Source organism: Orbicella faveolata, unplaced genomic scaffold (assembly GCF_042242905.1).
Source record: "Orbicella faveolata isolate gen_17 unplaced genomic scaffold, um_ofav_v1 contig_48, whole genome shotgun sequence".
In the NCBI taxonomy this organism is placed as follows: Eukaryota; Metazoa; Cnidaria; class Anthozoa; order Scleractinia; family Merulinidae; genus Orbicella; species Orbicella faveolata.
The window spans coordinates 1,696,949-1,712,788 of record NW_028301578.1 but is presented as its reverse complement, the minus strand read 5'-3'; the positions used below and the strand labels follow the sequence as shown (position 1 = coordinate 1,712,788).

The 15,840-nt window shown below is 37.7% G+C and overlaps 1 protein-coding gene across 2 annotated transcripts in view; it reads left to right on the top strand.

Annotated features, from left to right (window-relative positions):
* Nucleotides 1–15,840, top strand: part of LOC110047418 (endosome/lysosome-associated apoptosis and autophagy regulator family member 2-like) — a 35,816-nt gene that overhangs the window by 5,038 nt on the left and 14,938 nt on the right. For both annotated transcript variants that reach the window (XM_020753166.2, XM_020753165.2), the window contains exons 6-16: nucleotides 171–260; nucleotides 1,420–1,531; nucleotides 4,614–4,683; nucleotides 6,052–6,134; nucleotides 7,265–7,353; nucleotides 8,190–8,370; nucleotides 9,878–9,982; nucleotides 10,936–11,153; nucleotides 13,055–13,122; nucleotides 14,389–14,496; nucleotides 15,550–15,636. In XM_020753166.2, coding sequence (XP_020608825.2) covers nucleotides 171–260; nucleotides 1,420–1,531; nucleotides 4,614–4,683; nucleotides 6,052–6,134; nucleotides 7,265–7,353; nucleotides 8,190–8,370; nucleotides 9,878–9,982; nucleotides 10,936–11,153; nucleotides 13,055–13,122; nucleotides 14,389–14,496; nucleotides 15,550–15,636 — 1,211 coding nt within the window. The remainder of the gene's footprint in view (nucleotides 1–170; nucleotides 261–1,419; nucleotides 1,532–4,613; nucleotides 4,684–6,051; nucleotides 6,135–7,264; nucleotides 7,354–8,189; nucleotides 8,371–9,877; nucleotides 9,983–10,935; nucleotides 11,154–13,054; nucleotides 13,123–14,388; nucleotides 14,497–15,549; nucleotides 15,637–15,840) is intronic.

The following is a 15,840-nucleotide window of genomic DNA, read 5'->3' as shown; positions in this document are numbered from 1 at the left end:
TCATTTTCTCATGAATAGTTTTGCACTTAGACCCATTTTGACACAGATGCAATTTAAGGCAACTTGGAAATGGTCTATTAATTTGAACAGATTTTTAAATTTAAGAAACAGTTGTTGTGCTTGCTTGTTTAGGCTGGCAATATACTTAATAATGTAATTTGATTTTCCAGGTAAGAAATGAACAATGTAAAGTCAGCAGCCTGGATCACAAAGACTCATATATTCCCAGCTCTCATAACAATGAATGGCTTACCACAACGGTAATTATATTAATTATTGTATCAAGACTTGTACTTTGTGTATATTAAACTTCTCAATCATTCAGAGGTCAAGTGCCATTTGTGCTTTATAAGTCTGGTGATATAGTCTTGTACAGTATGTTATCCATTTATATACAGAGGTCTACATTGTGAACATTTGACAACAGGCTTTTAGCCAGGATTTTAAAACTTGGCATCCAAATTGTGCTAAGATTTTCTCAAACAAATAATTTATAAAGCGACATGCGAAAAAAAAATTCTTTCAAAATTGGGTGTCCACAGCATGCCTGGAGCACCTATCTGGTTAAAAGCCTGTTTTGACAAGCAATCTTTCAAGACCATTCTGTGGATGTTTTACACTTGGAGAAAAGCTGAGAGCTGAGACAGCATCAAGTCCTTAATAAGAGAATTGTGAAGAAAGGTTCAAGAAATGTTTTGTAAATAGATGTCTCTTTGATTTTAAAGAGACTGTTCAGTTGTTAGTTTTTAGTCTTGGGACAGTTTTTAACTCTATAAGTACCTTGTAAGTTTTAACGTCTGTTTGAAATGATGAATGATGAGAACCAAGAATTTTAAAGTTACACAAACAAGCGAACAAGAGAAAATAGTTTGAAGTACTACTTCAAGTCAATCTTTTGAGCATTGGTCCGTCAGTGTTCCAGATAAGCGAGGGTTCTCAGGTCAAACACCTGACAAGATAGGCTAAATGACCGGACAAATTAATAGAAAATTTATTTTGATTTGGTGGGAGCAGTGGAAATTGACCCATTCAAATTCCTTGTTGACACCCCACCTTGAAAAGTGGAACCCTGGTCTGTTGGGCAAATGTTGAATAACACAACACAGACACATAAATTTATGATTACTGATTGCATTGAGCAAGTACAGATTGAGGGCTGGGTGCTGGGAAAAGCGCTGCCTCACTGGCTGCGAGTATGATTTTGCTTACAAGTCTTTTTTGACCATTTTGAGGGTATTTTTTTTATTAAGAATTTCAGCTCAACCTAAAATGACTGCCTGTGAAAACCAGTTTCCTTCTTACTAAAAAGCTTAAGTAGCAACATCCCTGCAGCTTATTTCTATCTGTAGATTTATAGCAGGTAGACCTTGACTATCTACTCGCTAAACAGGTACATCGCACATTTTATACTTTTTACAGGTCAATTTAAAAGCTGGAAGAAATGTGATCATCTGGCAAGCAACAGCCATTACTTATGGTGGCAAACATGACAACAGAGAGCCTGTCTATATCAAGAGTATTGAAATTCAAGGTCTGAAATGAGTTTTATTAAAAATTCCACTTTGAATTCTTAAAGTAGTGATTTGCATACTTTCTAATCTTGCACTTTTACAACCTATGCCATGTGGTAAATAACACGGACAGGTGGGTCAATACTACCACTCTACTGATGTTACAATATTGGAATCATGCAAATTTCCAATCATTGGTAAGCAAATTTTGGTAACCTTTATAGTTTAATAGGTTACCATAGTAATGATACAACCTGTTGAAAATGCCCCTAGATTTAGCTTTAAGTGCTTATAATATAAAAACTACCAGCCATAGGTGAGACCCAGTGTTTAACTTTTTTAATTGTGAGATAAGCATGTTAAGATACAACTTCTTTAAAAATAATTCTGTGGGTAGGGTTCATTTGAGCCACTGTAAATTTGCGAGCATTTGAAATGGCTCTGAATCCTACTGGCAGAAAAACTGTATCTTTAGTTCTGGTACTATGATCAAATTTTTACCCCTTGATTTTTTATGTGTATCACATAGAGTTCAATGAAAGAATAAAAACGCCGTTTACCGTTTTCAAATATCTGCATTAGCTCCCGAGATATTTAAGTGGGAAAAATGTGTAAAATATGCAAATGAGATGACTGATGACATTATACATTCAACCCAATATTACATTACGTATATAAATAGGGCTATCTCGGTCAATTTACAGCATTGAAACTTGGTAGGCTAATAGTTCTACAGGAAACACACCTACGGCTATAAAAAAATTCTGTTCCCATGGCAACTCACTCTTTTCCAGTCCCCACCCACTTGATTTCAATATGTTAGTGATTTTCAGCTTGAAAATATTAAGCGCGGCCAGGAGTTTGAGCTAACATATTTATATGCCTGCTGGGTCGTGCATATGAGACACCATTAGCAAATATCAAAATGGATCGCCAAAGGTGGCCAGAAAAGCCTTTAATATTGGGGAGATCTGGAACCCAGTATGTTGCCATGGTAACAAAACCGTTAAGCTCGTATTGTGGAGCACATTTAGTAGAGTCCTACTGCAGAGAATCAAACATTTCTGATAAAAATTGGCTGAGATATCTTTCTTCATCCTATTTGATCAAAATTTGGTTGAGTGTACGATGTCATCATTTGGCCAATTTGCATATTTTAAAAACTTAAATATCTCAGGAATGAAGAGACATTTGAAAATAGTAAACAGCATTTTTCTTCTCATGAAGACTACTTGTTTAGGTTTTAAAATGGCTTAGATAGGAGAGATGCGATTTTCGTCATAGTACCAGTTTAACAAGGTTTTTAGGTTGACATGATAAGTGTAATCAGAAGTATATCACCTGGTGTAATACATACTTCTCATTGATTATTCATCAAGTTAAAACAAAGAAAATCACAACCGTGGAGGAGGTTTGGGTACCCGGTCTTAATTAGCATAGATTTTGACGATTTTACTGCTCCATTTACTCCTTAGTTTTTGTTTCGATTGAGAAGATATATCAAACTCTCGAGGCAGTGTTTCATTGGCTATCCAAACACCTCGAATTTCGTCAAAAATACTCCGCTGCACATCGTATTTTCAACTGTATTCTCGTTGTTTGGATATCCTGATGAAACACTGTCTCTCGTGTTTGACACATAATTTACATGTAGGACTACATGCTGTCAATTGTTGACGGCTGCACCATAAACTTGATGATTAATTTGTTATTTTTCTTCTAGTAGGTCTTGAGCACGATGTTGGTGCACAAATCAAAATTAGCAAGAATTGGACAAAAATTTGTTTTAAAAATGTGGTAATTAGCAGGTTATTAATTTTTTTCTTTTCAAATGAGCACCATCTTGTAGCGATTTTCACGTAGTTTCCTGACATCTTAGCCACGTCTCAAAAGCGCTTGTGCCTTTCCTGTAAGGTGTCAAAATCACACATACTCTCCATTCTAAACTTCACAAGTAGCGTGAACACATCGGGCCGTATTTTACGCTACTCTTATCGCACTCATTGCGGGGCGATTTGCCATTTTTGCCTTTTTGGCAAATTTTGCTTTTTGCTAAAATCACTCATGTTACTCCTTTTGGTGGTTTTTGCTTTTGCCTTTCGCACCAGCAAAAAAATTGTGCCCTTTTGGCTTTTTGCGTATTTTGCGTTTATTCCAAGTCCAGCAAACTGAGTTGGTTCAATTCTGAATGTGAGCTTGCTTGACCATATTACACATTTCGCAAGGCAAAGCATTGCAAATTATTGTTAAACGAGCTCTTTCGAATCACAAAAATGGAAAAAAGCGTTCTCCAGAACACAAACTATAAGAGAACACGTTCTTCAGAACACATGCTAGTAAGTTACGCTATCAGAGTGCTTACCAAGGATTTGGAAACGATGTAACTTTAAATACACGTTCATCCAATTTTTGTCCAGCCCGGCAATCTTGAGAAAATGGGGCTGAAATGTAAACAAATGTGCGATGCAGGAGGTGTGAGTGGCAAAACGGAAAATTCGCACAAAAGGCAAAGAAGGAAAAATGTGCTCACAACGTGCAAACAAAGGCGTGATAAAATGACAAAGTTTTGAAATTAAAAATGTGGTCAGGCGCTTGTTTTTTAATCATATTTTTTTGACAAATACAACCACAAATGAAAGAGTCCCACCATTTTAAAGCAAAATTTAGGTGCACTTTGGAGACACCTTCTTGAATTGAATTGTTTACACTAAGAAGTCAAAAATTATCATAATGCACTTTACGTTTGAGTCAAAAAATGGGGGGAAAACGGTACTTTTTGCCTGGCCTGTTTTCAGAATTTTGTTGTTGTTCTTCTAATAAATCTCTTTCAGAGAGAAAATATTGCTTGTTGGGGTGCACATAGATGGAAGTTTAATTCTGCAAAGTTTTACGACCACTGGCTGTAAGAATGACGAGAAATAATAAGAAATCTAGCACGAGACTGTTTTTGTTATGCAATTGTACACCAACATCGTGCATGAAGCCAGTAATGAGCAATCAAAGAGTAATTCATCGGCCTCCTTCCCACATTCTTTGATAAATAATCAAAGTCTATTGTATCTACAGCCAACACTCATATGCATTCACATCTCGTAATTTCAGGTGTGTCATACACATCAGAGTGTACACCATGTGAAGCAGGATTTTATAATGATGAAGAGGCCCAAGGAAGGTAACTGCTCTACAGTTGATGTGGAACAGAGAAACTACAGTGAAACCTCTATTAAGCGGACGTGCTCGGGATCTTCCCAAGTGTCCTCATAATAGAGGGTGTCCTCTTAATAAATGTTTATAACAATTGTGCAATGTTTGTTAACAATTAACATTCAATGCTCCCTCTGTACTGTAATAAAGTTCCAGGTTGTTAACAAAGCTATCCAGAGTTCAAGTTAATCAGCTTTCATTACCAACTTTAATTTGTTTGTAATAATGCCCTTTCAATACAGCAACGATAATACAGGTACATTTAATCAACTATTTAATCCACTATTTCAAGGCCGTAATCCAATGCCACATTTTTAATTCAGTTTGGTGTCCGCTTAATAGAGGTTTTCAACAATAGAAATTAGCCAAAGACAATATATTTTAGTGTCCTCGTCCGCTTAATAGAGGTGTCCGCTGAATAGGGATACATTATAAACTAGGGAAATATAAGACATTAATTTTGGGACCAGGCTAAGTGTCCGCTTGATAGAGGGTGTCCGCGTAATTGGGGGTCTGCTTAATAGAGGTTTCACTGTAGTTGTCTCTCGTTAAGGACGTAATTCAGCTGTTATTTTTTATTTAAGTTTTCAGTTACATCAGATTCTCTCAGAAATGCAAATTTTCCAGTTTTTCTTTCTTGTAATCACTGGCTAGGAAAATTTGTAGTCTATCCTTCAAAAAATTCAGAATGGCTTTCTCTTTTAGTTTCAAAGATACAGAGGATAAACAATTTTGAATTTGTAGTTAGCGCGGACAGATGAGTGTTGACAAATTTCTGTCATCGCCAAGAAATTCACCCTCAATCGTCAAATGAACATTATTGCTCATTAGTTACAACCGGACGTAGGAGGCGTGGTGGCCTCATGATTAGTGTGCTTGTCTCCGGATCAAGCGGTCCGGGTTCGAGCCCTGGCCGGGGACATTGTGTTGTGTTCTTGGGCAAGACACTTAACTCTCACAGTGCCTCTCTCCACCCAGGTGTATAAATGGGTAGCGGCGAACTTAATGCTGAGGGTAACTCTGCGATGGACTAACATCCCATCCAGGGGGGAGTAGAAATACTCCTAGTTGCTTCATGCTACAGAAACCGGGATAAGCTCCGGCCTGATGGGCCACTTGGCTCGCATGCAGACTTTACCTTTTTTTTTTACCAATTACAACCGGAGTTGCTACCTTTCACATGACTGCTCTTCAATTCTCCAGTTCCCTAAAGATATCCATAGTTTTTATTCATATTCATTTGATTATTTTTTGGGGAGTGGTAACCAAAGGTGGAAATAAAGATGAGATAAGGATTTTCTTTTACCACAAAGTTATTTGTTTTTTGTCTTTGCAGCTGTAAAATGTGCCCAGTTAATACCTTTTCAGCTCCCCATGCCACTGAGTGTTCAAAGTGTAATGAGGTCACAGAATATGCTGGTATGTTATTTATTATTGCTTGCTGTTTTAGTGACATAAAACAATTTAGATCTGTACATGTATTTCTATCATGGTTTGTTGGCTGAACATCAGTAAACCATGATATTGTACATGTAGTTGAGCATTGATGTGTAGGAAAAGCTGTACCGTATTCCTGAAACTTAACACACTATTTACTGGAGTCTACTTCTGGGCTATGGACCTTTCACTTATAGAGCAGTAACAGCATTGAACTCTTTGCCAGAGGAGTTAAGGAATTGTAAAACTGTAGTCAATTTTAAAGTAAAATTCCAGGCCCTAGTCATTGATAAGTTTTTAACTACAAGAAGACACATTTCTATTTTTAAACCCTAGAATCATATCAGAAGTTATAACAGTCACAACTAGTTTTTTTTTAACAGTTAAGGTTATACAAGGTACTAGTTAAATGTGCGGTTCCAAGAAATATCCATACTCACCCCACAGAAGGGATTGGAATTTCCTGGGGGGGGGGGGGGGGGGGCTCTCTAAAACCAAAACAATTAAATTAAAAATTGTGTTAATTTGTATTACTAAGGTGACAAACTTTTGAATACAGTTGAACCTCCAGTTGCGACCACCTCTCCTCAGTGATCAGTTTTCCAAAATACCAAATCTCTATATTTGGAACCTGTTGAAAGAAACCACCTCTCGCAAGCAACCATGACCACTTTTAGAGCTAAAAGTTTGAAATTTTCTCTTGTTTTTAACCTGACCTTTTTAAGTGACCACCTGACCGATAATAGAGTGGAAATTGGATAATATAATAGCATTACAGCATTTCTGAGTAGCACAAAAATTTCTCAACGGAAGTGCCATATTTTTTCTTGAAATTGACTTTTCATATAAATAAAACATTTAAAACATGGGTAAGTTTCTACAAATATAACATGCCAGTGAGGCAAAATTTTGACCCAATATGGTCTAAGCTCTTGTAAGCGACCACCTCCCGTAAGCAAACACCTAGGCTTGACATTTTGGGTGGTGGTTTACGGGAAATTCAACTGCTATTTATTAGAGCAAACTGTTTTAAAGTGTAAAATGGCACAATGAATTCCCTGTAAATTTTACTCTGTTAGAAAGTTGATTCATTTTGTTGTCTTGCTGACCAGGTCGTGGGGCAACAAACTGTACCTTGAGGAAACCATGTACAGAACAAGACTACTATGACATTCGCACAGCTTGTGACAGTGACCATAAGGTATGAGTGCTCATGAAATCAATGCCATCTCTTAAAAGCTTCTGTTTCCTTACTGGCTCTTGAATCAAATTAATTGAATAAGTTGTATTAATTGCCCTTAAGTAAAATAATAAACATGCTATTCTTGTACAGGGTTTGTTTAATTTCCTTCTTGTAGTACACTGTAATCATGTTGCCTGGCTCCTCTCTCAAGTTAGTTTCTCAGGTTGTCCTTTGGCCAGTTGGTGCAATGGTGTACCTTTTCTATATTGGTAATATATAGATTTAGCCAAGCCTAAAAGCAGAGCTCCTGGGCCGGGCTGTTCAAAGCCCAACTAAGCTAACCCATGATGAGCTAGAATTTTGATTTGAGTTTTGTAACTTTATGGTGAGGTTTTCTGTATAGTGTTTGGCCTTCTGTTTTGAGTTTGAATAATCTCAAAATACACAAAACAAAAGTGGTGAAAAAATTTGTATACAACAAAAATTTCAACCTCAGTTAACTTTTAATCCTGGGTTAGTGTTAACGGGCTTCCGAACAACTCGGCCCTGTTTACAACAAGTTACCGTAAAATATCCCTTGTCAATATGTCAAATGATGGAAGAATCTGCTACATGTACCTTGACATCTTTCCAATCATGCTGAATCATGGTTTAAAAAAAAAAACATTTTGATCAGTTCCTGTTTAGTTGTAATGGGCTGCATACTCGAGAACACTACTTTCTTATACATGCCAGCCCATTCACTGTTAATACATGTACATAAAATGCATCTAAAGCTACCTGAAAAAGTTTGTTTTTACATGAAGTACTGGTTTTGCATGATTTTTAAAACCTGTCTTTTTACATCTACCTAGACCCAAGTAAAGTACATGTGGATAGAGCCAAAAATTTGCAGAGAAGATGCAGACAATGCCAAAAAACTTCCGCCATCAGGAGCCAAAAAAGACTGTCCTCCGTGTAATCCCGGGATGCATGCAAACAGCACAGGAGCATGTGATTTCTGTCCAGTTGACTACTTTAGTGATGGCAAAGCGGGTATGATATCCTGAAGACTAAAATAAATAACTTGTTGAGATATCTTATTATTTTAATACAACGTCAACTGTTTGTAACTTGGGGTGCGAAGAAAACCAAATTTTAGCCCTTCCAGTAAGCTCTAACCATGATGTGCTAGCCTAAAAGTCATTTCACAAGCCCCCCCCCCCCCCCCAATCCCTCCTAAAATGTACCTCTTACATTGCATGTGTAATTTGAATTCCTAAGAAATTTCAGTTGCCCATTGGACAAGTGACAGACAGAATCCACTAGCCAAGAGCTATTGGACAGGACTTTCTTTGCACACTGCAGCTACTTCTATAAGCAATATATACATGTATATGGGACCAGTAAGGTGAATTTGCTTGTTGACCATTAAACTCACAGGAACCCAAGGGAACAGTAAATGTTGTCAACCACAGAAGTTACAGTGGTTTCATTATGGGCCTGTGGCCAGCCAAAACCACTGGCTAGTCAGCCATCTTTGGCTGGCTGCTCTCATGTTGTGCTGCTGTCGAAAAGTCTTAAAATGTGTAAAAAATATCATCAAAGAAACTTGTAAACATCCATCTCCCAGTTAGATTCCATGATCATGGTTTGCTTGATGTTTGTGCAAATGTCATGAAGCAGATGGGACATTCCAACCCTGTATAGTTTCCAGTCTTTCGTGTTATCTACTAAAACTTGGTGTCTTCACAGTAGCTAACTAAAGGTTTTTCTGAGGTGGGGCATGCATGGTTGGGGAGTTGGGTACCATGGCTGCGCACTATTTCTTTTCAGCCTTCTACTTAAGAATGTAGTCGCAGCTCTGAGTTAGGTTTCAGTTACACTTAGTACGTGGCTTCTGTGACATGAAGTGGTAAGGAGTATTGCATCTCCCCTGGACAGAATGTTAGTACATGGCTGGTAACTTCTCTTCTCCCCGTCCCTAAGTACTTGGTCATGCTGTGTGAACAGTTTTTCAGAACCCTTATTAGTTTATACTCCTTGGTGTAGACAGGCAATGTTTATGTGTCTTATCAAGAACACAACAAGACAATCCTGGCCAGAGCTCAAACCCTAATCTCTAAATCTAGAGTCGAGCACACAAACCATTAAGCCACCCCAAATACAGCATAACATTGGTAACTAAATTTTCAAGCGTAGGGTACATGTAGGTCTGATCTCCACAGCCATTTATTGGTTGTTATTAAGTAGTAGAATTCAACCAGTATACCAATGCAAATGCTGTAATCTGACTGGCTGAGCCATTGTACACTATCAGCCATTAGTGTGCAGTAGCTTGGTGTGGTAGACAAAATTGCAACATTTCCTAGTTTCTTGGAAGCTTTGAAAGAGCATTTAGAAACAAATGGATAATCAAATTCCTGAGAAGACTTAAAGGAGGGTATTTGATGAGCCCTTCGGCCTCGTCAACTTTCACCTCTTAGAAATCTCCAGCTCATTATCTAATTGTTGAATAGAGTTGTCTAATACACTACTAAGAAGTAGGCATTCTCTCCATTAGAATGCAAAAAGTGCCCTGTATCCACTGACGCTGTTTATGGCTACCATTTGAGGTGGTGGCGTGACATTCCAGAATTTGTAAGTGCTTCATGCTTCTCTATGTCAGGTAAGGTACACTGGAACTTGACGTGATCTAAATATTAAAGTGTGAAAACAAACACAAAATAATGCATTCCAAGCATACAAGATTGTCGTCATCAGTTTTACCACTAGTGCCTCAAAGTAGGAAAAATAGAACCTTTCTTGTGCTCTTGTACTTTTGTGCATTTTTATGTATGTACGTCACTTCTCAAACTCATGAATAATTTGTTAAGTTTAAATGAAGGAAATCAGGACTATGGCAGTGTTTGGATATCTGATCTTAATTAGCATAGATATTAAAAAATAATAATATATACCTCTTACTAACCAAGTTCGAGGGCCATATTGTGAGTTACGGACCGAGTTTTCCCTCATTGATTTATGGCCCAAGTGCAAAGTGCGGGGGCCAAAAATCAAAGGGGAAAAAACGATTATCCGTAACTTACAGTACGGACCGAGAAAACTAGGTTAGTAAGATGTTTATTGACAGCAACACGAGTCAATTTGAACTGTTGGTAAGTGACCCTTAAGTCAGTAGCAGGTTTTAACACACAATTTTAGAAGTAAAGAAAGTTAAGAACAAGTGGCAATAAATCACGAAATATTTGGCAACAAAAATAGCTTTAAATTTTAGTGGGCCATACAGTAGAATATGGCCCGATAAATTGACCAATCACAGCATGTGTAATAACTGAGAGATTAAAATAAATTTCCTGAATAACCTTTGGTTCCATATTATGACACACTAATGACTGACGGATCAGAGTACATATTTATCAGCAGTAACAGGAACATTACAATGTAAGCTACTATCTCAACTAATGGTACAAAAGAATTAGTTAAGTTCTGTGATACAGTAGAGTATCCAAAATGGCTGACAGACATTATTCACCTGCAATTAAGAATATTTTAGAGTACAGTATTTCTCATTTATTATTAGTTATAAAATGAATGAATTTATTTATTTTTATACTCCAGACCGTGGATGTACTTCAAAACAGGGCTGGCAGCCACGTGGAAACTACCTCGACAGTGGCAACAACCAAGCGGACGACGTCTATATGACATTGAAACTTCCAATCAAAGGTTTTGGAAGTTCTGAAGGCCTTGCCAATCCAGGACCAGGCCAGTATGGTATTGTGGAGTTTGTGTTTGAGATGATCTGCCAAGGAGAGTGTACCCTTAAGTTTAAAGAGGTAAATTTAATCAATCAACCATACTCAATACACTCTTATTACTCTTTGTTCTTCTTATAACTCAATATTACTCTTTGTGCTGCAACGATTCACCAACGCAGCAATGCATCCCAGTATTTTTCATCATGATCAATACATATATGTTATTTACCGACTGGGAGGTCCATATAGTGAAAAGCTGTGACCAAGGTCTTGAAATTGCTGCCTGAGGCAGCGTTTTCAAGCCTGAGGTCACAGTTTTTCACTATACGGACGGACCCTAAGCCGGCAAATAACATGTTTATTTTTTTTCCTGCAGTAAATTAGTTTTACAGATTACAAATGGGTTTGTTTACGCAACTTTGTCATTGAATCGGCTTCCATGCCGTCTACTAACGATTTGTAAAAAATTCTTAGCAACGAGCGAGTAACTCAGATAGTAAACAAAGAAAGAGGTATTAAAGAACAGATTTTTTTTGAATAACTTTATGTTAGTTGCATTTATTTCACCAGTTAAGTGTTGCTACAAAAAGAATTTCTGTCAGTTGTTGCTTTTAAAATCACTTGAAATCAGACATTTCTATTGTAAATTGAATAGCAGAAAGTGAGGAAATTTGTTAAGGGTATTCCACAGAAATTCTCCTAACTACAGCAATGATCAGAGAGGTAAACTTGACTGAAATTGACTCAAATTTTACGGCGAGAGAAACACAGGATTACGCGCCATTTCAGCGCCTAGCTACAAACAACCAAGCAAACTCTCACAACTTCAAAACACTCAATTGAATTTACTTACAGTGACTTTCCTTGCCATTTTAAAGTGAACAGAGAAAAACTTGCGTTGACTAATCGTCGATGGTTGTGTAAAAAAGGCAAAAGATTGACGATTACCGCTAACTTTTAGGAATGAAATTTAGGCAGCAGGGAAAAAATCCGGCCCGTGGGCTGTATGGTAAAAAGTTGGACTGGTCACGTGCGTATGATTGGCCAATCAAATTTGAGGATTTAGGATTCTGACCTGCTCACATGCTTGAGAAAAAAATAATAGTTAATATTAAAATGAAGCCCGGGGTGCTTGGGTACCACAGGCTATTAACTTTTGCCTGTGGGTGACTGGAAAAACAGACTTTTTTCATCTAAGTGCTGGACACCCAGGATCTCACGATTAGGAACCTTTCAGTTTGGGCTTGTAATTTTTCTTAGACCATAGCCTTGTAGCCATTTACTGCCTCGCCAAAGCTAAGATATGGGTGGCAAGATTTGGTCTAGTTTGCACAACAGAGATGTGCTAAATTAGTACAAATCACCATTGGGTGGTTAAAAAACTACAGAAAGACGCTTAAAACCTAAATTAATGTGCATATATAGGCAAGGGAGACCCTTAGGGACTTAAAAGTCCCTAGGGGTTACCTAATCCCTAAGTTAAAACTGGGGGATAGGCGCCTTGCAGGATCCGGTCACATGGTACGGAATTAATTACGCTGGGACGCAAGTTACGCAGTGGGACTTCCAAAACAAAGGAACTCGTACCAGTCCAGCCTGACTTTCCTTTGTTTTGGAAGTCCCACTGTGTAACTTGCGTCCCAGCGTAATTAATTCAGTACCATGTGACCGGATCCTGCAAAGGGCCTATTAGGTTCATAAGATAAGACTGTGTGTACATGTACATGTAGGCAAGTTTTGTGGGCACTTTGCAGTGAGAATAGTTGATTAAGTTAATATCACAATTTTATGATTCAGTAAAATAATGGTGATGAATGGAAAATAGTGTTTTAGCTAGTGTGTAGAGGTACATGCCAGTAATTATTGTATCCTTGGAGAATGTATTGTTGTAGCCCTAGTCTTGTTTAACTTTTGAAAATTATCATTTTAAAACCTGACTGTGAAATTATCATTAACTTTTACATGCATAAATTTTTCAGAGGCCCCGTTTCAAAGGAACAAGTTTGATTGAGACATGGACAGGAAATAATGGGAAACAGAAATACAGGTGAGTAAAGAAGCTATATCATAGAGGAGACTTTTGAAAAAATGGACCAATGTTTTCCAGTTTGTCAGTGAAGGCAAAATGCACCCATTAATCATTATATTTTATGTCAGAGCATTTTTTTCTTGATGAAACTGTCCTAAAATTATCTTATTTTACAATGAGTCCTGAGTAAGTGGTACTTGGGAAGGATTTCTCAGAAGTGCTCAGTGTGACTGCCTTGTCTTGGTATAGCTCCCCACTGGTTGATATGGAAAGGCACAGTGGCCTGTTGGAGAGCATGCTGGACTCCAGATTGAATGGTCTGGGTTCAAGTATTAGCCATGGTCACCATGTCACGTTCTTGGGCAAGGCATTTTACTCTCAGAGTACCTCTCTCCACCCAGGTGTTTAATGAGTGTCAGTGAGTTTAGTGCTAGGGTAACCCTGCGTGGAATGCATGTAGCATTCCATCTGGACGTGACTAGTAGTAAAGGAAGCCTGGAAAAGTTCTGGCAATATAAGACACTTTGTCACTGTTCTACTCGTGCTTTCAATCTGAGTACACCCTTGTCAGGGCTGTCATTAAGTTTTGAGTCACCTGTACCCTTGTTCTCCACAGCCGTAGCAAACTTGTTACTTTGTGGGTGAATTATATCAACAAAAGGCAATTTTACCCCCGCCCCCCCCCCCCTCCCCACCCGTAGCATCAAGGGAAAATCAAGCATACTCAGCTGTAACAGGTGTTATGGGTTATGGCCCCTAATGACAGCCCTGCTTGAACTATAATGAGGTGACTCTGAGGAGATGGTGCTTGGACTTTTGTTGGGGAGTTGGGCATGTTGATCCTTTTCTTTCTATGTGTGTACTTCTTTAATACTTGTGCCTTGTTACAGTAATATAATTATGACTCAGTTTTCATGCCAAATGGAAATCATAGTAATATGGTGCATTATACTTGAATTGCTCTGAAAACCTTCATTATCTATCTTCCAAAAGTTGAATAGAATTAAATGAGGATAGTTCCAGGATTCAGGAGTAATTCATTGGTTTATTGCATCAGCTCTGTTTAATATGAATATGAATATGAAGCATATGAAGCAGAGCTGTTTATGGCAATAATGCAATGAATCACTCCTGAATAATAATAATAATAATAATAATAATAATAACAATAATTCTAATAATTGAAAAAGTTGAGTGGTCTCTGAAAACAGTTCTACACAAGTTCATTGTGAGTAGAATTATGTGAAGATTTATAACTTTTTTTTGTTGTTGTTTTGTTTTCAGTTACATCATTTCATCTCAGAAGAGCACAGAATTTATCTGGATATTCCAAAAAGAAACTTCATTTTATTTTGAGGATAATGGACTGTCACAGAGTTACGTTGATGACCGGTATGTTAATACATTGCCACTCTGTGGGGTTCAACTTGACTTCCTATGGCATTCATATAGGGCCAGCATTGATTCTTTAAAGGCCAAGGAAGTATCCATATTGGGTCAGCATGGCATCTAGATAGGGCCATTGCAGCATCAACATGCAGTAAACATTGCATGTCCACAAGTGTTAAATTTGCAAAGACTTGCAGAGTGGTTTTCAATTGAATGTTGTAAAGCAAAAACCAGTTACAATACCAGTCACAATACCAGTTACAATACCATTTAGACTACTCAGCCAATCTCAAACTGTAGTAAAACTTAAACCAAAACCAAAGTAATTCCTTGATTACTTTTGGCACTCAGTTGAAAACTGCTCTATGCTCTCTGTGTCATTGACTGCCATGTACTTGTATACATCTGTCATAGTTGCAAGTTAGATGTGTATCATCTGAAATTCTCACCTTTTGACCTGTTTCTTTACCACTTTGCATGACTCTATTCTACAAAAGTTGTCATCAACTACCATGTACTAACTTGTAAACATCTGTCATTGTTGCAACTTTAAAGTGTATCATCCAAGGTGCTTACTTTTTGACCTGTCTCTTTTCAAACTTGCCACAATAACTACTGACATCTTGTTAAAGTGCGTATCACAGAATTTTTTAATTTTCTTGTTAGATTCCACATCAGCTTCTGATGTGAAAAGCGAAAACATTTTTCCCGTAGCGATTTTCCTTCACCATGTTTTAGCCGTTTGAAAATGTGAAATATTACTTCCGGTTGGGTCAAAAACCACGTCAAGAGAGAAACCGGGGATACACTGTAGTTGGGTTGTTACGTGTCATCTGGAACACATCGACAACTAAACCAAAGAAAAGTGAGAGATTCTAGGAACGATATTTGTCGACAACCGTTCAGTTTTCCAAGAAATGAGGTTTGCTTCTTTCCTTTGAAAGTTCTAAATTAGAGACAGAAACAGTGATGAGGGTGGTCTGATACAAATGATCACCCTTCTGTTCATTTGCTTAAATGTTTGATTTTGTTTGTTTTCTCTCTGTTGTGATCCAGGGTGAAGATCTACTCCATTACTGTGAACAACACCTTCGGAGGAGGTGCAGATCACTGTCGTGAGTGCCCAGTCTCATCAGGAAATGGGTATGTATGATTGTATGTACATGTATACACATTACCAAAAGAATGTTACTTATAGGCGAATCTTTGCTGACGTCATTGTCTACATTTTCCCTCATTAAAATACGACTTTTTGGGTAGAAGTCATCGAGCTAGACACGAATTGACTATAAACATTTAAAGAGCTTGTCAAACGTAGTAATTGGTGAAAGTTTTGGCTCTTTTTGT